This window comes from Silene latifolia, chromosome X (assembly GCF_048544455.1).
Source record: "Silene latifolia isolate original U9 population chromosome X, ASM4854445v1, whole genome shotgun sequence".
NCBI lineage: Eukaryota > Viridiplantae > Streptophyta > Magnoliopsida > Caryophyllales > Caryophyllaceae > Silene > Silene latifolia.
The window spans coordinates 319,091,980-319,117,195 of NC_133537.1; the positions used below are offsets into that span (position 1 = coordinate 319,091,980).

The following is a 25,216-nucleotide window of genomic DNA, read 5'->3' on the forward strand; positions in this document are numbered from 1 at the left end:
ATTCGACATATTTTCAGCTTGTGGGAATGTTTGGAAATTAATGTTATTTGCAATTAATGAAGGTAGTAAAGAGGTAAATCAGAAGGTATTGAGAAAGATATGAAAAACCACTAGCAAATAAGGTATATAAATAGTCACACAAGAGAACTCTTAGAGATTATAAACCCTAGCAAAGCAACCCTAACACGGAAGATTAATCAGAAAAGAGGAGTTTTTAATTAGACACCTGGGACGACAAATATATAAAAAGATACTAAACAATGAAATTACATGCAAAGAAATGATTAGGCCAATATTTAAAAGCAACGGAAGGAAGATGTAAAGGATTAGGCAGCTTTTTGAAAGAAGTATTTTTGATGTTTTCATAAGGAAGCCAAAGGGTTTTGATTAAAAAAGAAGGGAAAGATTAGGAAACTCTCGAAAAGAGAGGAAAAAACTCTCTCTAGAAGAAGAGAGATAAACAGTTGTGCGGAGGGAGTATTAGGCTCTGTTTGGGAATAAAACTAGCTGAAAGGGTACCTGAAACCTGATAAGGTAGCTGATAGCTGATAAGGTAGCTGAAAATTAGAAGTTGATAAAATAACTGATTATATAAAATTACGTTTGCCAACTTAACTGAAAAGGTAGCTTATTTTGTTAAAATGACGTAAAAGGATACGATATTATTTAATATTATAGATTGAAGGGTAATAATGGAATTTAAACCGAGATCAGGTACCTGAAATCTCAAATGTTACCCTGGGTAACATTTCATTTCAGGTACCTTATTTGTGCAAATAAGCTACTTGCCAAACACTTGCAAAAAAATCAGATAGCTGAAATTTTGGTCAAATAAGCTACTTTGATCAAATAAGTTACCTAAAGTATCGTATCACACAAAGCCTTAGATTATGAGCGTGCCGTGGGAATATCTATTACTTTGGTTTGATAAAAAAATTCTGAATCTTCTCACAACTTTTGAATTAAGATTGATAAAAATTGTGAACAAATTTGGCACAAAGAGGATTAATTAATTAGCATGTCGTACTCCTTACACCTGAAGGTTTAGGTATAAGGAGGATGGTCCTTCTGAAGGACACAAGAATTTTTTCAATTTAAAAACATATTTGGCATGTTCAATAGATTCATTCAATATTCCATTTTAAGTTAATTTGTTTGACATAATCTATACACTATATCCATTTTCATGTGTTTTTCCTAAAGAAGGCACAAAAGATAAATATAAAGAACCTATTGAATAAAAGGGAGCATTATTAACTTTTGGACAAATAAAATGTGTAATTTGAAATTTTTTATAAAGTGATGTCATATACTGCGTGGTAAAAAAATTAGATTCATTTAATACACATTTCATAATACTATTCAAATTTTCCAATTAATTTGAATTGAAAATCTATAATACCCTAAAAATAAAAACAAAATATATCGTGCATCCAATGCAAGGAGTCTATAGAGCAGTTTATACTCGATGAATTCACTTTTTAATTAATTCTGTAAGTTAACGAAACACTCGCTCTCTCTCTAAACTTTACTCTCCCCTCTCTCTTAAAAAAACACAAAACTAACCCTAATTTATTTCATTGTTCCGCCGCCTCCCCCTCATCACACTTCCCCTCTGCTCCTCCTACCCTTTCGCCGGAGATGGGTTCACCTTGGGACCTATCTCCGGTGATTGTACCTCTCCTTTTTCTGTTTCTGTCCTCTAAGCCTTGATCGCGCCCTCCTTCTTGACGGCGCTCGTCTTTGCCGTGATCGTCCGGCTGGCCGTGGTGTTGGTTGTCGTGTCGGTGCTCCGAGGTCGGTCCGTTCCTCCATTCCCCTGTCCTGTCATCGAAGCCTTGCTTGCCCAGGGGTGTTCCCCTCTCCCTTGCCCCTTTCCCCCACCCCTGGTATGTTCCTCTTGGTTGTCCGGGTCCCTGTGTGTTTTCCTGGTTTGGTAGATGAGTTTTACTCATCTTGTTGTTGTTTTCGTCTGTGGAGCTAGTTTTTGGGACGATTTGGTGTTTCCCCTTCCCCTTGCCCCTCCCCCCACCGATCGGTCCCACTTTCTGGTTTTAGTGTCGGTCTGAGTCGATCTCTTGGTTGCTTGCATGCCGATGGTCCGGGGGGGGGGGTCTTGTTGGAACTTGGAGTCTCGGGTTTTGTCTTAGGTTTTGGGGTCAGTCGGGTTACTCGTGAAGGCAGGTTGGGGCCGTTTGTTTCTTGGGTTGGCGCGTTGTCTTGGCTGGGGTTTTGTCACGTCTGTTGGAGAGGTGATGGGTAGGGTGGAGTCGGGTTCTTGGGTAGTGTTGTTGGTGGGTCGGATGCGGTGGTTTCACCACTGATTTATGTGGGTTTCCGTCTTTTTCTGTTTTTTATTAACTCAAATAATAAGCTCTGGTGGATGGTTTGGGGTGTCCTGTCCCCTTTCCCCCGGGGTAATTAGTATGAATGGTACATTGCATCGGGATAGTGTTGAGCCCAACTCACTTCAGTCTCATGAGTTGGTTTTGGTTAGGGGAATATTTATATGGTTTCCCCCTTTGTCTTCTACCTTTTTATCCGCTCCTCTTGGTTACGAGGTTCTGGTCAGCGGGAGTTGTTTCATAAAGTGTAGGAGTTTGCTCTCCTTTGGAGACAGATTTTTGTGGTCTGTTTTCCGCCTTTTCTTTCTACGTCCTTCGGGAGTAAGTGCACTTTGTTCTCTCTCGTTGGGTCAAGAGGTTAGTTGGTTTCCAGATAAGGTGTATAACAACCAAGGAGATGAATCTCCGAGACGCTCTCTTGGGTCTTGTTGCAGGTATTTCTCCGAAGTTGTATCAATAAAGATGAGTAACAATGAGTTTGTGGAGGCATGTTGGCTTTCTGAGGAAGATTTTCACAGCCAAGGAGATGAATCTCCGGGACCGTTCCTTGGGTTTTGTTGCAGGTATTTCTCCGACGCTACATCTATCAAGACAAACAAAGATGGGTATTTTCCTTGTGCCGGCGTTGCTCATCCATTAGCGATTGGGGTAGATTTGGATTTTGAAGAGCGTGTTCAGACTTCCGTCTTACGCCATCAGCACTATGTTCTTAACCGATGCAATCTTTACCTTGTATTAGTTTATGTGATTAGTAGTACTCTAGTGTTTTATGTTGTAGCCTATTGGTATGGTTTAGTAAGCCGTACCACTATAATGTAAAACTCTTTTTTCACAGCTGCCAAAAAAAAAAAAAAAAAAAAAAATTAATTCTGTAAGTTGTACATGAAAGATCCTCTAGATGATCTGGGCGATCTTTTAATCTCATGTCGCAATACCTTCATCTAGATGGTATCTGGAAGCAATTTGTTTGAACTTGTACGTGAATAATCTCGAGTCTCATCTTTGCTTTGCCCGGAACCAGAAGAATCGGCCCATGGAGCATCCAGCACAGTGCTCCCTTGGGCTTTGCTAGATTGTGTGCTCATAGAATAATAAGTGTTACCATCTTGCGACATTCTCTCAAACGCTCTGAACCTTAGTTCCTCATTCGTCCCACTTCGCTTGACAGTTGGGGCTTGGACCGGGATTTTACCATCGATCATACTCACGACTGAAGACATCGGAGGCCTAAGAGACGGAGATGGGTTGGTACACAGTAATGCTAGGTTTAGAAATCTTAGCGCCTCTTCTTCTGAGTAACTTCGGCCTAGAGCTGGGTCCACAAGCTCTAGAAGGTTACCTTGTTCTTGTAAGACATAGGCCTTCACAATAACATATAGAAAACAAGGTTAGGAAATGATGTTAAATAAATCGATATGGTTAAATATGACCAACGCAAAAAAAGCCACAGTAATAGGCCGTGACAGTGAAAACACCAGATCGTCAATTCGTCATAGTACCACCAAATAATAAGTACGCAAAGATACCAATGTGCTATAAACAAAAGGTAAGCAGGAAAATACCCAGTCAAGAAGGTAGACAAACTCTTCCTTTGGCTTATAGCTAGTATTGCTCGTTCCACTCACAATCTCAAGGACGACAACTCCATAGCTGTAAACATCTGCCTTGTCGGTCAGGTATCCTCTCATAGCATACTCGGGAGCCATGTATCCTCTGAAGAAGAGACCCATTTCAAATCATAAGAAAATAGGGCAAACTACTGTGTCAGTAAACCTAGTACAAAAACATACAAGAACCAGAACTACGTACTACGGCAGGATAAGGCGGGTTTATGATTTAGCCACAAGGGCTAGAAAAAAGCAAGGATGAACTCACATTGTTCCGGCAATTCTAGTACTTATATGAGTGTTTTCTTCTTCATCAAGCTTAGCCAGACCAAAGTCTGATATTTTAGCATTCAGGTCCTCATCAAGTAATACATTAGTTGCCTTAATGTCCCTGTGAACGATCTTCAGTCTCGATTCTTCATGAAGATAAGCTAACCCCCTTGCTATCCCTAAGCATATTTTCTTCCTTGTTCCCCAGACAAGGTCCAACTTCTGATCATTTTTGCCTGCACAAGTCAAATTTACAATTGTTTGATTTACCGTCCATTGAGGATTAAATTTCAACTTTCTATAAGGTGTAAAGAGACACTTGCCAAAAAGTGCACGAGCAAGCGAGTTGTTTTCCATGTATTCATATACAAGCAGCAACTCTTTCCCTTCAATGCAACATCCATGTAGCTTTACAAGATTTGGGTGTTGCAAGGCAGAAATCATTCCTATCTCATTCACAAATTCACGGTTCCCTTGCTTTGATTTCGAGGACAGTTGTTTAACAGCGATTACCTTGCCATCTGGCAGTACACCCTGAACCCACAATAACGAAAGAACGGGTCAAGATAAGTAAAAAGAAGTATTTTAAAAAAAAAAAAAAAAAAAAAAAAAAAGGCAAGCAGATTTGCCACATACCCTGAACCTGCAATATTAGCTATTTACCTAAACAACATGGTGAATATAGACTGATCAATAGTGTACCTTGTAAACAGGCCCAAAACCTCCTTCACCTATTTTGTTGCGGATACTGAAGTTGTCTGTCGCGGCTTTGATCTGCCTTAAGGAGAAATACCCCGTCCCTAGTTTTCGAAACTCTGCAATGTTTGAAGTATATCACCAAATAAATTTGAAAAAAAAAATCTGGCAAATTCTTAAAACGTTTTGTTTAGCAGATTTAGAGTCAGTTAGCGCATCAACTCATGACTAAATTTCACATACTAACCTTCATTTTCGTCCTTTTTTCCTCCTAAGTAGCCTGTCACTCTGAGAATTGACAGAGCTAATACAAGAACGGCACACGAAGCAAGCACAATACCAGCAATGGCTACAGCTGACAATCCCTTTTTAATTTTAAAGTCTGCAAAGTAATGAAAGGGAGTTTATAAACACAAGTCAGGCAACAAAATACAAATAAACACAGATTGGACATGGAAGATTCGTAACTGGGTGTCACTGTAATCCCCGAGATAAGAGGTCCATATGCGCCCCTGAAAGGAACAGCAGTAGTTCCTCGCCCACTCCAGTATAAGTAGACCTCGAGTGTGCTGCCATTCACATAGACATCATTGAACTCTTTGATGATAGGCTTATGAACACCTCCAGCTGACGCCGCAATATCGAAATCCTTCAGCACTACATTCCCCTGTAATGTCACGATAACAACAAAGAAAATATAGGAGACATCATTGTATGAAATAATTCAAACACCAGCTTCAAAAGTAACTCAGCAAACTTCAAAAGTATTATGGTTACGAATTTATAAGGGGTACTTTTGAAGCTCAAAAGGTTAACTATCAGTCTCAAATATGGGTGCAAGTGAGATAAACTCCCTTGAAAAGCCATCAAAATTGGATTCGCTCAAAGCTCAGTTTGAGTTCGGTCAAACAAATCTCAAGCTTAAATTGTAGTATTTATCATTAATAATTTGTAATGATATAATTTCAATTTATATGTTCTTTTTATAAATATATTAAGATATCAAAACATACGAAGAAAATATAATGAATCGAAACAATTTTGATCCCAGATCCGCGCTTCATATTTTTCTGTCCGATCTTGAGGTTCATACTTTAGGTTTGACGAGGTTCGTATCAAGCCCGATCTTGAGCTTAAACATCCAAGGTAATCTCAAGAGTCAAGACCATCGGAGCTTGCTCATCCGGCCTGGAGCTCAAAGGCGCTCATTTACACCCAAAGTCTCAAATCTCAAAATCTCAAGTAAAAGTATGTAGAATAGGAGTAAAATTTACCTGAATTGAAACATCAAAAAAGCGTCTTCCAAGACTACTAAAAGTCTGATCAGCAGAATATATTATCTCAGCAAAGTGAAGCTTCACTGTGTAACTACCTTGTAGCAAACAAAGCCCATAATACTTGAGGGAAAGCGGTGCCAAACGAGCTGTTTGGTAAATACCGGTCACATTAGCATCAGATGTGTCCATAGCCAAGAAGTTAGCCTTGTCATTATAAAGAAAAGCTCCTGTGCTACTGTAAGCCCACTGTTCTCCGGATGAATAAAAATTTGAAGGGCCACCAGGAGTTGTATCTTCTTCATACTTATTTCTTTCGAAACTCATCTTGCTTCCACCACAATTAATAAACAAAGAATGATCTGCAAAAAAAAAAAAAAAAAAAACATTAACTTTTTAGAGTGATTTTGTGGAGTACAAGAACGATGGTGTCAGTTATGTTCTTACATTGGGGCTTTTGGGAGCAAGGAAGGTCCTTCATCAAGCACCAGCTAACTCTGCAGAAACATATTTCATTTCCAGAAAGAAAATCTTTAAAGCCATGATTACTACTCGACAATTTCAAAAACAAAATTAATGGTGAAGATAGCTTACGAATTGCTCTTTGCAGACGAATAGCTAGCAACAAAATTCCTGTTATGTTAATGAAAAAAGAGATTAATGCAGATATACTATAGGACAAAACTTGGTGTAATGAAGTACAATTTTTTTTTTTCAAATTATAATCTTACACATTTGATTGCTGACAACTAGCAGGAGATGAGCCAGTGAAATTGTTATACGATACATCACTGGAACAGGCAATAAAGTAGCATTATAAGATTTGCCTTGTATAATAAACCTGCTGTTTTTCCAGACAGTAATTTACTTACAACTTCTGCTTGCTGTATAATATCCAACTTGGCAATGCTCCAGAAAAGGAATTGTTTGTAAGGAACCTATATTAGTAAAATCAAAATATCCTTACGACAGTCAATTGGTAAATAATTGTTAGAACACATTGAGTTGATGATGTCAAGTCCCTTTGTTATTTGATTGTTTGCTCTTAGTTGAATGATTAGTGATTGAAGCAATCTAATGGACTTTCAACAATGATTCAAGATGATCAAGATAATCAAGAAAGTCAAGACAATGATATTTTCTAAGCCGTGGTCGAAAAATGTAAGAGTAAGTGTAACATTCTCATTTAAGTCAAGTTATGGCAAAACCATGCAACAGTACGTTGTACTGTGGTTTCTGGTACTACCGTACGGAGGAGGAATTTCGACCAAAATGTTTTAAGTGTTAAAACTTTGCAAATTTCAAACTGTTAGAATATGACTCGTCCGAGTCGTTTTCTGTTTTGAATATGTGAGAGTGAGATTAAAAGATGGACCAAAAATAGACTAAGGAAGAAAAAGACGCGGAGCAGCTACATGATTCTGACTATAGAATTGTTTCATGTGTGTACGTATGAAACATGCTGGCTATAACTAAAATTTGATTGGTGCGTGCTTGATTAATTCCTTAGGCTTGGTTTTTGACTTACCATAGGATTTCCTTAGTTGGATTTATGGTAAACTTTGTGTTTACTATTAATTTCCTAATTAGTTTAGGTATATAGTTTTGGGTGGAATAATACTATATAAAGACCCGACTATATTCTAGGTTAATTAAGAGAGAAAGGTAGAAAACTTGGTGAGGCAAGTTTGAGGGCTCGTCTTTTGTAATCTGTAATTCTCTCCATACATAGTGAAATATTACCCTGGCCCTTGTGGACGTAGCTATCATATTGATAGTGAACCACGTAAATTCTTGTATTCTTTATTTTGCTATTGTTTTTATATCGTCTCAACACGCTTCCGCGCATAACACAAACCTTAAACATTTGAATTTTCAAAAGCTTGAAAAACAATCTGAAATTTTGGAGTCACAAATCCACTTGACTAAGCCTCTAGATTTGTGCAAACACCTTTTACTAAAATGGTAAGAAAGACTTGTCAAACTTCTAAAGTAAGAAAAGTTTTTTGCCATTTTGGTAAAATGTCACATGTTGAGTGTAGAAGCTTAAGTTTTCTGATTTCTTAAGCCCAAGCCTATAGTCTAACACTTACCATCACTCAAGGCTACTATTTTTATAATGGATTTAATTTTCCCAAATTATACTTACCTAAGACTAAATCCACTATAAATACAGTGTCTTAGTCACATTTATTTCTTAAGACTTCCAAAGCATTTATTGTAAAACATTGCAAATCATTTGTGCATTTAAAGCTTTGTTTTTCAAGTGTTTGCAAAACGTTTTTTAGATTTTTAAAGTCTTCAAATTGTTTTCGAAAAAGCTGTAAAACCTCCAAGTATCCGTTCGTTGTACTGTGACATAATGAGTTTGTTCCATGATTCTCGTGTTAGATCTTAATTGAGATCTCCATGTTCATTTAGTGAACTCTTGAGATTCAAGATTCTGTAAACTCTTGAAGCGGAGTAGCTTTAAATTTGAGTGCAACAGGAGTAGGTTGGCGAGTTATTTTCATTGTAAGGGGTTTAGTAAGTTTTAGTAAATTTCTAAACAAGTAATAAAATAACGGTTGGACGTGGGCCTCGGAGTAGAGGCTGAACCAATTTTTAAAATGTCCTTTGTTTGTTCATTTACTTTTATGTTCTTCCACTTTGCCATTTCTCGCATGTACCTAATCAAGTTCTGTGTCACAGTCACTTATACTGTGACATAGAACTGTTGTATCTTCTTGTGAACTTACATTCAATTAAGTTTCTCAAGTTTTGTACTTCAATATTCTTTACTTAAGTTAATTAATTAACCAAGTTAAGGATAAAAATTTTAAAAGGTACACCTAATTCACCCCCTCTCCCTCTTAAGTGTTTGTCGTTCTTAACTCTTCAATTGGTATCAAAGCCTCGTGCTCTTGATATTGGTTAAATCCAAATAGTTGATCTTATAGTTATGGACGATTCAAAACACACTAAGTATCACATTTTCAAGGGAGAAAACTATGCCTGGTGGAAACATCGCATGAAGCACTATGTCAAAAGTGCGGACTATGAATGTTGGTTAATCATTCAAAAGGGTCCCCTCAAAATCGAAGTGACTAATACTGATGGCACTAGTACCTTGAAAAGTGAGGAAAAGTATGTTGAGGTCGGCTATAAGAAAATCGAGAAAAACTTTAAGGCCATGTCCATTCTTCAATATGGGATCGGTGACCAAGAGATTAATCGTATATCTGAATGTGCTTCGGCCAAAGAGATTTGAGACACCCTAAGCCTTGCTTATGAGGGAACGTCACAAGTCAAAAAATACCGTATTAATCTTTTCATGCAACAATATGAGATGTTCAATATGGAAAGAGACGAGTCAATTAATAGTTTGTACACAAGTTTTTCATGTATTGTCAATGACCTTAAGAGTTTAGGTAGAAGTTTTCAATCCGAGGATTTAGTCCGTAAAATTCTTCGTAGCTTAACTGAAAAGTGGCAACCGAAGGTTACGGCTATTGAGGAAGCTAAGGACCTTTCATTGCTCACCCTTGATGAACTTATGGGCTCACTTATGGCTCATGAGTTAACTCTCATGAAACGTTCTAGTGAAAGCTCTAAATGGAAAGGACTCGCTCTTAATGCTCTCTCAAGTGATGAGGAGAATGAAGATGACGAGTTTGCAATGTTCACTAAAAACATTGTTGGCATGATAAATGGTCGAAACTCTCAAAGGTATAGCAATAAATCTAGCAAACGTCGTTTTCCTAAGAGAAGGTCTAATTCAACTGTTGGTTGCTTTAAATGTGGTGACAAAGGTCACCAAATCAAAGAATGCCCAAAGTGGAACGATATCAAATCCAAAGAAAAACGTGATTCCGCTAAACGTGAGTACAGAAACAAAGTAATGACTGCTATTTGGGGCATGTCTAATTCTGAAGAGGACGACGTCCTTGAGGATGAATTAGACGCCAAACTTTGCATCTCGTCTAGTTCCTCAAAAAGTGCTTCCAAATCTTCAAAGAAAGAAGACATCAAGTGTCTTATGGCTCCCTCTGCGGATTCAGACTCTGATTCAGACCAGGAGGTAATTAAGCTCAAGAAAAAGGTTCGATCCTTCTCTAAAGACAAAGTTTGTCTCCTCCTAGATCAATTTATTGATAAATGTCGTGTCCAAACTAATAAGTTGGAAGTTATGCAAATTGAAATTGAGGACATAGCTCAGCAAAATGTCGTCTTAAAAGAAAGTCTAAATGAGAATGATCAATCTAGTTCCATGTTGAGTCTTGAGAAAGAAATCAAAAAGTTTCGAAAATAAAATTTGTTTTTAGCCAACAAGGTCGATGAAACGGGTGCAACAGACCCCTGCACTGTTGCATCCAGTTCTAACAAAGGAAATGTGTCGTCACTAACTCAAGAACGTGACCAACTTTTGATTGACTTAGCTACTCGTAACAATGAAAAAGATGATCTTGCTAAGATTGCTGAAATGTTGAATGATGAGTCTAGTCATGTCAAAAGTGCCTTAGAACGTGTTCAAAAATCAAATGATGACCTTCTTGTTCAAATTGAGATGTTAAAAAGGGTTGAACAGACTCATGCCACAGAGGTCTCTACTATGGCATCTGAGTCAAGAAAAGAAATAGATACTCTCACTAAATTAGTGCCTTCCCTAACTAAGGAACGTGACTCTCTTTTAGCTGACCTCACATTGTGTCAAAGGGATAATAAACAATTGGAACAAATTGGAATGTTACTTAGTGATGAAGCAAGACTTGCAAAACAAGCCTTCGAAAATTTAGGTAAATTGAATCTTAATCATCTTGCTAAAATCGAAACATTGACTAAAGAACTAGATGAGGCTAAGATGTTCTACTTAAAATGGGAAGGAAGTCAGAATGTTTTGGAATTTCTCTTGAAACAATTACAAGATTATGAAAAATTTGCAAAGAAAGCTGGACTTGGTTTCAAATGCAACAGTAGCACACACTGTTGCACTCGAAACCAGGATCCAAGCCAAACCGACTTAGGAGAAGAAAATATCTTTGCCGGTCTTCCCGAGTACATCATTTGTAACTATTGTGGTAGAACAGGTCATGAGTTTAATGGTTGTGAAAAAAGAGTCCGTGACTTAGAAAGAAACACTAAAAATGCTAAACAAGTGTGGATCAAGAAAGAGGAAGTCAAAAAGGTCGTGGTCAAGAAGGAGCCCAAACTTGTTTGGGTTCCTAAACTAAATGTTTGATTTCCTATAGGTATTAGTGAGGGGCAGCAGCAATTGGTACTTAGACAGTGGATGCTCTCGTCACATGATGGGAGATGAAAGCCAATTCCTCTCGCTAGAAGCCTACGATGGTGGCATGGTGACTTTTGGCGACAACAAGAAAGGTGAAATCATTGGTATTGGAAAAGTCGGTAAGTCAAAGTTATTATGCGTGGACAAAGTGTTGCTTGTCAAAGGTTTGAAACACAATCTCTTGAGCATTTCACAACTATGTGATCGAGGTAATATTGTTGAATTTCTTACTAGTGAATGTAGAATCATCCATGGTAAAACTAGAGAACTTATACTTGAAGGTAAACGTGTCAAAGATGTCTACATGACTAATTTATATTCATTATCGGGTCAATCACTATCATGCATGAGTGTTCAAAAGAACGACCCTTGGCTTTGGCACAAACGACTTGGTCATGTAAATGCTAAGACACTTAACACTCTCAAGAGACTTGATCTAGTTGACGACATTCCTAATATTAAGTTTGAGTTTAAATCACTTTGTGATGATTGTGTTAAAGGAACACAAGTTAAATGCTCTTTTAAACCCAAAAAGGTTGTTAGCACTTCCTTACCTCTTGAACTCATTCATATTAATTTATGTGGTCCCATGCGCATTGTGAGTAGAGGTGGAAGTCATTATATTTGTGTCATTGTAGATGACTTCACAAGATTTGTTTGGCTTCTCTTCTTAAATTCTAAGGACCAAACATTTGATGAGTTCTTAATTTGGGTAAAAAAGGTCCAAAACAAATTTGGTTATAAACTTGTCTCATTGAGATCCGACCATGGAACCGAGTTTGAGAACTTGTCATTTGAGTCTTATTGTAATGAGAATGGTGTTAGTCATAAGTTTTCGGCCGCAAGAACCCCACAACAAAATGGTGTTGTAGAACGAATAAATTGAACTCTTGAAAATATGGCTAGGATCATACTCATTAGCTCTAAAGTTCCTAAGAATTTTTGGGCTGAAGCCGTAAACACATCTTGTTATATTTACAACCGTGTCATGATTAGAAAAATCATTGAGAAAACTCCCTATGAACTACTACGAGGAAGAAAACCTAAACTCCCTATGAACTACTACGAGAAAGAAAACCTAATCTTTCACATTTAAAATCTTTCGGTAGTAAATGCTTTGTGCACAATAATGGAAAAGACAACCTTGCCAAATTTGATGCTCGTAGTGATGAAGGAGTTTTTGTTGGTTATTCTGATCATAGTAAAGCCTATAAGGTATATAACAAAAGGACTATGAAAATGGAAGAAAGCGTTCATCTAATATTTGATGAATCTAGTCTTTTTGTGTCAAACACACAGGTTGATGATGAGGATGATGAATATGATGATGATTTTGAGATTGGTATGACACGACATGATATGGATCAAGTGGTGGAAGAAGCTGAGCAACAGTTGGAGCCACTGTTGCATGAGGAGGATGTCCAAAATTCAAGGGGAACTAATCGTCCTCCTACACAAGATGATGCTAGCTCATCCAGGAGGTACAAGGATGGTGAAAAACAGCCAAATCAAATCATAAACAAACCACAATCACCTCCTTCAAACAATCCTCATGCAACAGTCCCCTCTACTGTTGCAGACGAACAAACCGAATCCTCCAACTCACTTATCCCAAAAAAATGGAAACACCAAAACTCACATTCTCTATCAAACTTAACCAGTGACCTAACCTCTGGAATAAAAACCAGAACTTCGCTTCAAAATTTTTGTGCACACAATGCTTTCATCTCACAAATCGAACCAGACCATGTCACATTAGCCCTGACTGATGAATGCTCGGTGATTGCAAATTTGCAATGCAAGAAGAATTGGAGCAATTCGAAAGGAACAAGGTATGACATCTTGTCCCTAAGCCCTCTCAACGTACTGTAATTGGTACACGGTGGATCTTTCGCAACAAGCTAGATGATGTTGGAGAAATCGTAAGGAATAAAACTAGACTAGTGGTGCAAGGCTTTAACCAACATGAAGGAATTGATTATGATGAAACCTTTGCATCGGTAGCTAGGCTTGAAGCCATATGAATACTTGTAGCTTTTGCATCTTATCAAGGTATAAAACTTTTTCAAATGGATGTCAAAACCGCATTTTTAAATGGATACCGTGATGAAGAAGTGTTTGTTGAACAACCTCCGGGCTTTGTAAACAACGAGTTTCCCAACCACGTTTTTAAACTTGATAAAGCACTTTATGTTTTAAAACAAGCTCCTAGGGTCTGGTATGATAGGCTTTCAAAGTTTCTGTTGGAAAATGGTTTCTTACGTGGATCCGTGGATAAAACGTTGTTTATCAAGTCACAAGGAGATGAACTGTTGCTTGTGCAAGTATATGTCGATGACATTATTTTTGGAGCAACTAACAATATTCTTTATAAGTAAATTTCTGATTTAATGACTTCCGAATTTGAAATGAGTATGATGGGAGAACTTGGATTTTTTCTTGGTCTTCAAATTAAACAAAATGAAAACGGAACAATGATCCATCAACAAAAGTACTTAAAAGAAATGCTAAGTAAGTTTGGGTTGACTAATTCTAATCCTATGCCTACACCAATGATGCCTAAAGTCAAACTTGACAATGATGAAAACGGTAAGAGTATTAGTGAAAAGGTATATCGAGGTATGATCGATTCCTTACTCTATTTAACCGCTAGTCGACCCGAAATACAATTTAGTGTGTGTGCTTGTGCCCGTTTCCAAGCAAATCCTAAGGAATCTTATTTCAAAGCCGTTAAAACGGATTTTTAGGTATTTGATTGGAACACAAGGGCTATATCTTTGGTACCCAACTCACTACGAACTTGATCTTGTAGGTTTTTCGGATGCGGATTATGCCGGTGATACATTGGATAGGAAAAGCACTTCGGGCATTGCTACTTTCCTAGGTCCGTGTCTCATTTCATGGGCTTCTAAGAAGCAAAATATCGTTGCATTGTCCACGGCCGAAAGTGAATATGTGAGTGTCGCCCTATGTTGTGCACAAATTCTTTGGGTACGTCAACAATTGCATGATTATGGCCTTATTTTCGAGACTACCCCTATATTTTGTGACAATACTAGTGCGATTAATATATCAAATAATCCTATACAACACTCACGAACTAAACACATCGACATACGACATCATTTTTTACGTGATCAAGTTAAAAAGGGTAATATATGTCTAAGCTTTTGTAAAACGGAAAATCAAATTGCGGACATCTTCACAAAACCGTTGGAAAGAGAACAATTCGTAAGATTTCGGTCGAAAATTGGTTTACTAGGTGACATGTAGTTAAATTAAACTATTTTCTTCAATGATTGATTAGAGGATGGAACTACGTGTTAATAAAATTAGCTAATCCGTCTAATGCATGCAAATGGGTCGAGAAAAATGAACATTAAAATTCCTTGTGCATTTGAGTTAATAGCTTTGAGCCACCAAAACTACTTTATGTCAAATCACCTAAAAGCCTACTACCTAGCCTTAAACTCTGAACACCCAACCGTCCACTCACCTTGTTAACCACACCAAACCCTCATTTACTTCCATGTTCCCACACTAAGACTCCCTATTACCTACTAAACAAAAACCACCCCTCACCTTTTTCGAACTCCCAAACCGTCAACACCTCTTCCCTTTCCATTCTCTTAAAATGTCCCCAAAACAAAGATTCTCAAAAGAGGTTCTCCAACTCAGAAATACCTTTAACCCAAAATATATCGCCAAAAAGAAAATACCTCCCAAAACCGCTGCCAAAACAGATGAGACCATCCCTGCCACTGCCAAGCCAACCGTTGCACGAAAAAAGACAACCGCCAAAAGAGTCTGTGGTCGTGGCAGAAGAGGTCGAGGTAGGAATCCTCCTATTTTTCTCCAATTGGACGCTGAGGTGGACTTTGACACCGGTAAGGAAGAATCCGGTTCCAAGGGAACCGAGAAAGATGAAATTGAAAAAGGAAGTGATGTTGTGTAGTCAAGTGAAAAGAAGGGTCACTCAAGTGAGATGAGAGAGGGGGAACTTGAAAATGAAAAATCAAAAGAGAGTAAAGAAAAATCAGAGGGAGATTCAAAAGAAAAATCAAAAGAAAATGAGAGAGATTCAAAGGAAAGTCCGAAAAAATCAAAAAGAGGAAAGAAAGTTTCAAAATAAAAGAATGATGGTGATGATGAAATTAATAAGGAAAAGAATGATGGTGATGATGAAAAGAGTAATGGTGATGATGAAATTGATAAAGAGAAGAATGATGGTAATGATGTGCTTTTGAAATATTTAGTGAGTGAAAGTTTGGAGAAGGATGAGACGAGTGAGATGGATGCAACTAAGGCTTCCACTGTTGAAGGTGAAATTGGTCCTAATGCTGAAAAAATTGATGAAAACCCAAAAACTGATTCAACAAAGACGGCACATGTTGAAGAAGTAGTTGATGTTGAGGATCATGGTGATGCCGAAGAAGTGTTTGATGATGAGTTTGACCCATTATTTTCGAAACCGGCATCAAGAACTCGGTCTAAAAGGAAGATGATTGAGATCTTCGGTGATGATGATGACGTGACACCGGAAGCATCCCTCCAAAAGCCAAAGTCACTCAAAGGAAAAGGGGATCCGGTTCAAAGACCAAGGCACCCAAACGGCCTCGTTATAATCGGGATTTGCCAAGAATAGATGAGGATAAGATTATTGAGGAGAAGGTTTCACTCAATACATGCATGGATTTAGTTGTTTCTCCTTTTGGAGAATCATTCAAGAATGACGTCCTCAACCATCTCAATTCTCTCGACCTCCTGGATGAGACCCTCAAGTTATGCCACGGTATGCTCATCTGTTGCTTTCATAGTGGAAGGAGATAAAAAAAATCTTGGTATGATACTTCTCTTGCCTTCAAATACTTCAAGGAAGCTATGTATGCACAGGGTTGGGTAAATCTGTTGGACAAGTATAGTCCCATGTACTTGTACTTGTCCGAGATCATTCAATTCTATGCAACAGTCAAGGTCGATGTTGCATCTGAAACCCTTTCCGCCTACATAAATCAGAAACCCTTTGTCCTTACAATTGACCAACTTGCTGCCCATCTTGATGTATGTAATGTCGGGCTTACCTCCTTTCCCAAACGTGACTGGGGAGAAATTGACGAGGTCACATCCAACCAAGTCATGAAGGTTCTTCGACCTCATGATAACAATGACCCAACCAACATCTATGTCTTTGAACTAACCGCACCCATTAGGTTCATCTTTAACCTTGTTTTTCGCAATCTCGTCCCTAGCAACAATAGTCGTGGGAGATGCTCCCTACTTGATATGCTCCTTATCCATCACATTGTCAAACACAAACCCATAAACCTCCCTCGCCTTATGTTTCACCGAATTCATGAGATGTCCACTGAATTTCAAAGCGGCAATTTCGAAAAAAATGCCGTGGTGTCTTATGGTATGTGGCTCTCTATTATCTTTATGTAGGAGGGGTTAGTGATAAAGGGAAGTCCCGCCATTGAGAAGTTGAGTGATGAAATGACACCGGGTCTTCTCTCTCGGATGAATTTGGAGATTAAGGATGGGAAATTGGAGCGGAAATCAGTCGTGTAGTGGTGCTAGCAAAGTTGGATGAGTTTCTTGGAGTTGTTAATCGCTTGGTTAAAAAGCAAGGCAAGTTGCGGGATGAGGTGGGTGATCTTCGTACCATGAATGAAGATCTTCTTGAACGTCTTGATGCTAAGAAGCCGAACTCCTCCACTTGAACTCATGCCCTCCCAACCCGTTTCTCTCTTATTTGAACCTTGGCTCTTTGTTTTAAGACTCTTTTGCACTCTTTGGATGCTTGTGTGTTTAGTTTACTTGAACAATTTGTGTGTGTTTTTAAATCGTGTTGCTAAAAATTAAACATGTTTTATCCTCCTTTGATGATGTCAAGAGGGGGAAGTAGTTCAAACTATGCTATGTGTGATCTTTTAACTCTTAGGCTAACATTCACCGTGATTATGTCTTAGCTTTCATGATTAGATGTTTTACTTTGGCCAAGCATGTTGCACCCTTCAACTACCTTGATCATGTTTATGAGTTATGTCTATGTTGAAAAGACCAAAGACCGACTAACCATGGGCTAAGGAGAAATATCACACATGTTTGGACTTGTCATCATCAAAGGTGGAATTTGTTAGAACACATTGAGTTGATGATGCCAAGTCCCCTTTGTTATTTGATTGTTTGCTCTTAGTTGAATGGTTAGTGATTGAAGCAATCTAATGGACTTTCAACAATGATTCAAGATGATCAAGATAATCAAGAAAGTCAAGACAATGATATTTTCTAAGCCTTGGTCGAAAAATGTAAGAGTAAGTGTAACATTCTCATTTAAGTCAAGTTATGGCAAAACCATGCAACACTAAGTTGTACTGTGGTTTCTGGTACTACCGTACGAAGGAGGAATTTCGACCAAAATGTTTTAAGTGTTAAAACTTTGCAAATTTCAAACCTTAAACATTTGAATTTTCAAAAGCTTGAAAAACAATCTGAAATTTTGGAGTCACAAATCCACTTGACTAAGCCTCTAGATTTGTGCAAACACCTTTTACTAAAATGGTAAGAAAGACTTGTCAAACTTCTAAAGTAAGAAAAACTTTTTGCCATTTTGGTAAAATGTCACATGTTGAGTGTAGAAGCTTAAGTTTTCTGATTTCTTAAGCCCCAAGCCTATAGTCTAACACTTACCATCACTCAAGGCTACTATTTTTATAATGGATTTAATTTTCCCAAGTTATACTTACCTAAGACTAGGCTCTGTTCTTTCTGGCTTTTTAGAGTGAATGAATAAGTGAATCGGAATGGAACGAAATGAAATGAAATGAATCGGATCGAATCGAAGAGTTGAATGAATGGAGAGAATTTGAATGAATAGAGTTAGAGTTAAGCCTGAACTGATTGATTGAGAGCGAATTGAATCAAGTAATATTAATATTATTTTTATCATTAATACTAATACTAAATATAATAATAATAAAAATAATAATAGTAGTATTAGTAGTAGTAGTGGTGGTGGTGGTGGTGGTGGTATAGTGGTGGTCGTAGTAGTAGTAGTAGTGGTGGTGGTGGTTGGTGGTGGTGTTGTTGTTGTTGCTATTTGTTTTTTTATAAAAAACGCAGACTATTATTATTATTATTATTATTATTATTATTATTATTTTATAAAAAAAGGATGCGCGCAGCTTTCATTAAAAGAAAAATAAAAGTTTACATGAAATTGGTGGGGAGCCGAGAAACAAGCTGGGCTTCCATCATCATCATCATTACTACTATACTACTATAACTATTACTGCGACTACTACTACTACTACTATAAGAAGAAGAAGAACATTACTAAATTAAGATTAATACTTAATTATACTAATTTGAGTGATTAACTAGGTAGCCACCATGAACCACAGTACACCATCAATTTTATTAAGTGAAATAATAGAGCACCGATTTGCTAGAATGTTGTTCAAAGTCTAGCTATATATCATCCTGATTTGAGTGATTAGGAAGCCACCACGAAGCAACAACAATCCTAATATTATTAATTAGATAAATAAAAATCGACAGCCGGCCCTAATTTCATCTTTAACCAACAAATAAAATTTGATTGATTAATTAAAACTCAACAAATAATATTAATAATTGATAAACAAGTAAATTAATTTATTATTTGATAAATTAGAATCCATCTTGTAAGTTTTAAATCATTTGAGCAATTAAATTAAATTTTTGGGAAAAATATTGATTCAAGAGTCCATTTGGTTCAGTTTTTGGTGAAAAGGGTACAAACTTGAATGTTTATGAAAAAGTATATGTGAAAGATTAAAGTTCGTATATGAAAAAACAATTAGGTATTAATAATAGTAATATTAAAATTAACAATGTTATTAATAATATTATTAATAATTAATATTCATATTCATATTAATAATAATATTATTAATATGAATATTATTGATTTTAATAACTATAATATTTAAAATGATAACAATAATGAGGATCATTAATTAATAATAAATTGATGATGATGATGATGATGATGATGATGATGATGATGATGATGATGATGATCCCTCCAATTTCATTTATTGTTCCTCTTTTCCTTTTCATCCATTTTCCTTATTGTTCCTTCTTTCCTTTTTTGGACAACTTTGTGTGGTCCAAAATCAATTTGATGTGGGGTCATGTGTATTGTATGGTCCAAATTGATTCCCTTATTTCTTATGCCAAAAAGAAAGGGGAACAATAAATGAAATTGGAGGGAGTATTAAGATGTGCAAAATTAAAATGGCCTGAATTTAGTGGAGCTGAACTGAACTGAATGGAGTTAAACTAAGCTGAACTGAATAGAGCTAAGCTAAACTGAGCTGAAAATAAGCCAGAAAGAACAGGGCCTAAATCCACTATAAATAGAGTGTATTAGTCACATTTATTTCTTAAGACTTCCAAAGCATTTATAGTAAAACATTGCAAATCATTTGTGCATTTAAAGCTTTGTTTCTTCAAGTGTTTGCAAAACGTTTTTCAGATTCTTAAAGTCTTCAAATTGTGTTCGAAAAAGCTGTAAAACCTCCAAGTATCAATTCGTTGTACTATGACATAATGAGTTTGTTCCATGATTCTCGTGTTAGATCTTAATTGAGATCTCCATGTTTATTTAGTGAACTCTTGAGATTCAAGATTCTGTAACACCTTGAGATAGAACCCATAAACTCTTGAAGCGGAGTAACTTTAAGTTTGAGTGCAACCGGAGTAGGTTGGCGAGTTATTTTCATTGTAAGGGGTTTAGTAAGTTTGAGTAAATTTCTAAACAAGCAATAAAATAACGGTTGGACGTAGGCTTTGGAGTAGAGGCTGAACCAATTTTTAAAATGTCGTTTGTTTGTTCATTTACATTTACGTTCTTCCACTTTGCCATTTCTCGCATGTACCTAATCAAGTTCTGTGTCACAGTCACCTATACTGTGACATAGAACTGTTGTACCTTCTTGTGAACTTTACATTCAATTAAGTTTCTCAAGTTTTGTACTTCAATATTCTTTACTTAAGTTATTTAATTAACCAAGTTAAGGATAAATTTTTTAAAAGGTACACCTAATTCACCCCCTCCCCCTCTTAGGTATTTATCGTTCTTAAGTCTTCAATAATTACTCCGTATTTTGTTTATTAGCTCATTAAGTGCAGATTGACTTACAGGTACGCTAAACTGGGCATACTTTGCATTGTTTCTGGAATTGGACCGCTTAACTGATTATAGCTCAGATCTCTGCAATGCACATATAGATTTGGAGCATTAAGCATTTACGATCATGCAAGACACAATTTCCACAATTTCAACGAAAGGTTGGCTATAATCCACGACAGACAAGAAAATTACTCACAGGAGCTTCAAATTCAGAAAGTTTTGCATATAATCAGGGATTTGACCTGTTATTGAGCAGTTCCTCAGTACACTGAAAACAAACTACACAAGTTCAGACATTGACTATGAAAAAATATATATGCTGCAAAATAGACGAAATATTTATGCAATCATGCAACATTGACTCACAGATATTGCAAATTTGCCATGTCAGTCAGGTTTGGAAAAGATATACTTTTTGCATTGAGATCTGAAATTCTCCTGAACATTAGAGAGTAAGCTCGTCAGGATTCATAACTTTCCAATATAAATGTGGAAGCCAAATACTTAGAAATGAAAAACAGGAACATGGTAGTAGTTTTGCACTCACAAAATTTGCAAATTTTTTAGAGAAGAAAAGGTAGATGGAATCGGACCCTCCATAGAAGTGCCTTGCATATCCCTGTAAGACGTAAACAAAAAGGCCAGCATGAAACAAAGTCATGAGCAGAAGGCTCAAATGAGGTTCTAACAAAATGTTTGATGAGCAGTCAACTTAAGAAATCTCACAGCAAAGTAAGGTTGGTCAAACTGCCAATAAAACTTGGTATTTTCCCAGATATCGTGTTTCCATTAATCCTTCTGTAAGTAATACACAATACATAGCAGTAAGAAACGGAGAATGATGAAATTCCCATCAAAGCAAGGGTGACTTACAGTTCAGTCAAGTTCTTTAGATTGACTAGTGTATAAGGTAAAGTCCCATTGAAGAAGTTTGAAGCGAGCACCCTGTATGTAGGAATAGGAAATATTGATGTATAAGTACCAATGTGTTTGGAGTTAAAACTGTTCTATAATCAACATTTAACTTGAAAATGTATTTCACATTTTCTGCAGGTTTTTCAAACTCCCGAGACTCTTTGGAATTTGTCCTTCAAATTTGTTGTCCTCCAAGTTCCTGAAAAAGTCCATACAGAATAATTAGAAACAAAATATTGATGAAAGAAGAGAATGTAGTGCAAACTTACAATTGTTCAAGAGTGGGTATCTTCCCAATTTCATCCGGAATTGGACCAGTGATACGATTCCCCACCACCGATCTGTAGTACATACCGAAACACATTACACCTAGTAGACAAGCTCTCAAAACATATTAAAAGGCACCTATTCAGATTACAAGTGGAAGATAAACATACAAGATGACAAGTGGAATATTTGATAGACCTTTGGGAATCCTTCCAGAAATATAGTTTATGGCGAGATCGCTGTGAATAGATGAACCGTATCAACGTCTAGCAGTTTAGTTAATAGTTCCATAAATCAACCAGGGAAAAATGACATATATCCCCAACGACCGGCTAGTAGAACATTTGATTACTTACATTTCTTGCAAATAATTAAGGTTCCCGAATTCCTCGGGAAAATCTCCGGTTAGATTGAGACCCCTCAACTGACTGCAACCCGAAAGGAAAATCCAACAGAGGGAAAAATAATCAATAAGCCACATGAAACTGAAGCAACTTTCATCAAGGAAAAGAGTGAGAAGCATCCAAATGAAAATGTAATACTCCGTATGAAGCACCTGTCTGAGTTCTCACTGTAAAGCATTAGAGGATAAAACTGAAAAAGTACGGAAACATACATGTGTGTAACATGGCAAACAGTGTTTCCTTTAAAAGAACAGTCACAGGTGACATTGCTATGAATGTAGGCATCAAATGTTTTGTTAAAACTGCGACCTCCATCACTGCAAGATGTTTGGCTGACACTCCAATATGTATTTTTCAATTTGTTGGATATAATTTTCAGAGATTCCACTGTCAAGCACGAGGTAAGACTGTTAAAACAAATGTTGGCACAGTTGCATTACTTCTAAACATGTTCGAACAAGAGAGTGCAAACTACAAAAACTGTAGAAATTAGACCACAAATTTCCCATGCTGGAGAAAGACATAACCCACACGCGAGTTGTGGACATGGTATTGGATTGCGGTTGGGTACTATGATGCGGTGGCTCGTCCAATGCCACAATTTATAGCAGCTTATTTTATGTCGGTCATATAGCCCTAACGGTACTGTATTGGTCTTACTAGTCTTGTATTGGCAAAGCCCTAATCATTAATCAAATGTCGGCCGTAACAGTCACATAAACATCCATATAACAGCTAGCTTTGACAACCCTTTATATATCGAGCGGAAAATTGAAAAATTTATGAAACGGCCGATACGTCTACATTAAGGTCCCATAAATCCATGCCACCATGGATTATGTTCAAGAGAAGAAAGATCAGCCACTGAAATATACAAAAAAAATTGAGACGGTTTCTCACTAAGTTATTCCTGTATACTTTTGGAGTCATTTTGATTTTAAATAGTCGAATGGTCTCTACAGAAGTACTTCTAAAGGGAGAAGTAGCATGGTTCTGTAGTTGGTGCGCACTTGAGCTATGAGTTAGGCTCAGTGGTTTACTACCCACCAATGTCAAAGTCAACGTCAACGTCATATCACTCACTTCAATGCTGGTTAACTGACATGTGATCAATTGTGTAGATCATATTTTACAATAAGACGGGTGGTGTTTCAGTTGTTGGATTGACTAAATTTCCGAGTACACTAAGACCATCCTCAAGCAGTGGTCACGCTAACTAGGTCACGACCCGATTTTACTCTTAATTTCACCTTATTAACCTTGACCTATTTTCACCCTCCCAAGCAGAAGGTCGCGACCTAGGTCATTAACCCAATCATTTTCCACTTCACAATATTCCCAATCATACCCCACTATCATATTATATACTTTTTTTTATTATTTTTTTATTGTTCCACCAATCAAATTTGGACACATGGGAGGTCACATAAGTGGTCAATTTGTGACCAAAGTGACCAAGTTTGGTCACAAATTGACCTTTGGTCACAAATTAACAATTTTGGTCACCAATTAAATACCTTAATTACCCCATTAATCATGACCAAGCAAGGTCATGACCAAGCAATTGACCTTGCTTGGGGATGGTCTAAGAAAAAAAAATGCAGATCATATTTTTGCGTGGTATCTATATATGCGGAAGATCATTAAGAAGGGGATGGGTATGTGATAGCATATATATGGTTTTATTTTCGAAAAACATGACATTTTGAGTGAGAATGTCCATAATGTACTATCAATAAAACTGTGGACGACTGGACGGTGAGCTGTAATAGAGGTGGTATGACTATGTACAGGGAATTTTTGAAGCATTATTAATTTATTACAAGAGGACAGGACGAAAAGTGGGTTGCTTAAACCATCTCCAACAATGAATTTTTGTCTTCCTCATCCTACTCCCTCTTATAATTTCTTACTCATCCACCTCATTATTCCTCAACTTTTCAATTTACAACCAAAATATTCTCCAACAATAATTTACACTTATTCCTCATCTCACACTCTTTTATCATTTATCTCTCTTACTTTAAAATATCCCACAAATTTTTTATATTAAAAATTTATTTAATAAGAAAAAGTTAATGTACTACAAAACAATAAATAAATGAAAGATGGTCCACATAGGGACTTCATGCTCATCGTTTTCATCCGCTATTTGTCGTTGAACTCCTCAATCCTCAACTTGCCAATGATTAATCATCATTGTTGGAGTGAATGTTTGCTCCTCAACTTCCCATCCTCAATTTTTCGCTGCTTGCCTTCCTCATGGTTGGACATGCTCTTAGCGTAACTAATACGGACTCTAATAGTATACTCCGTTAATTTCACAAGTGGGACAAACAAGTGTGCCAAAATATGCTTATGATATATCCCCATATTTACTCTAAACAACTCCACTTGTTATTATGTAAACATGAAGCTACTAATTACCTTAAGTTACTCTTTTGAATCACCCAATTTACCTTAATTATATTTCTACTAGTAACACTTTCCATTGATTATTTGAAGGTTGGTTGACAAGTGAATTGAAGGAAGAGTTTTTTGGTGAATTGTAAGGTAATAAGGAGGCAAGGAGCTCATCCTAATTTGAGCTGACCACTTTTTTTTTTGTAAGTTTACTTAAAATGTGCACACAGGGAATGTTAGTGTTACTATTGGATTAGATGCCAATTCAGATTGAGCAAGATATTCTTATCTTTTTTATTCTTTACAAGAATCAACGGGGAGTATTAAGTGGGAATGAAGAGGAGTTACATAATACATAATACATACATACCTTCATGTTGAGGAATAAGTTGGGCGTAATTAGATCCAAATTTATTGACCAACAATATGAACATAAATATGTGAGGAAAGTGGGGTTGAAATATCGACCGAGACACCGCCATTGTTGCTACTCTTGGATCGAGCTTCCCTTCATTTTGTTTCCATTTCACACACCATTCTTCTTTTAAATTTTTTAAATGACCCAGGATTTGACCATATTATACCAAG

General features: G+C 36.9%; 1 protein-coding gene across 1 annotated transcript; it reads right to left on the minus strand.

Annotated features, from left to right (window-relative positions):
• Nucleotides 1–3,206: 3,206 nt before the first annotated feature.
• On the minus strand, nucleotides 3,207–25,216 carry LOC141617849 (putative LRR receptor-like serine/threonine-protein kinase At1g53430). Its single transcript, XM_074434987.1, has 24 exons — nucleotides 24,999–25,216; nucleotides 22,438–22,612; nucleotides 22,178–22,249; nucleotides 21,992–22,060; nucleotides 21,824–21,895; nucleotides 21,682–21,753; nucleotides 21,513–21,584; nucleotides 21,366–21,437; nucleotides 21,187–21,258; nucleotides 21,006–21,077; nucleotides 20,836–20,907; nucleotides 20,649–20,720; nucleotides 7,065–7,130; nucleotides 6,924–6,983; nucleotides 6,787–6,825; nucleotides 6,640–6,689; nucleotides 6,193–6,554; nucleotides 5,387–5,585; nucleotides 5,166–5,300; nucleotides 4,925–5,037; nucleotides 4,546–4,756; nucleotides 4,221–4,458; nucleotides 3,908–4,058; nucleotides 3,207–3,706 (listed from the first exon to the last, which is right to left on the minus strand). The coding sequence occupies exons 1-24, from the start codon at nucleotides 25,108–25,110 to the stop codon at nucleotides 3,287–3,289; spliced, it is 3,048 nt and encodes a 1,015-aa protein (XP_074291088.1). The 5' UTR covers nucleotides 25,111–25,216; the 3' UTR covers nucleotides 3,207–3,286.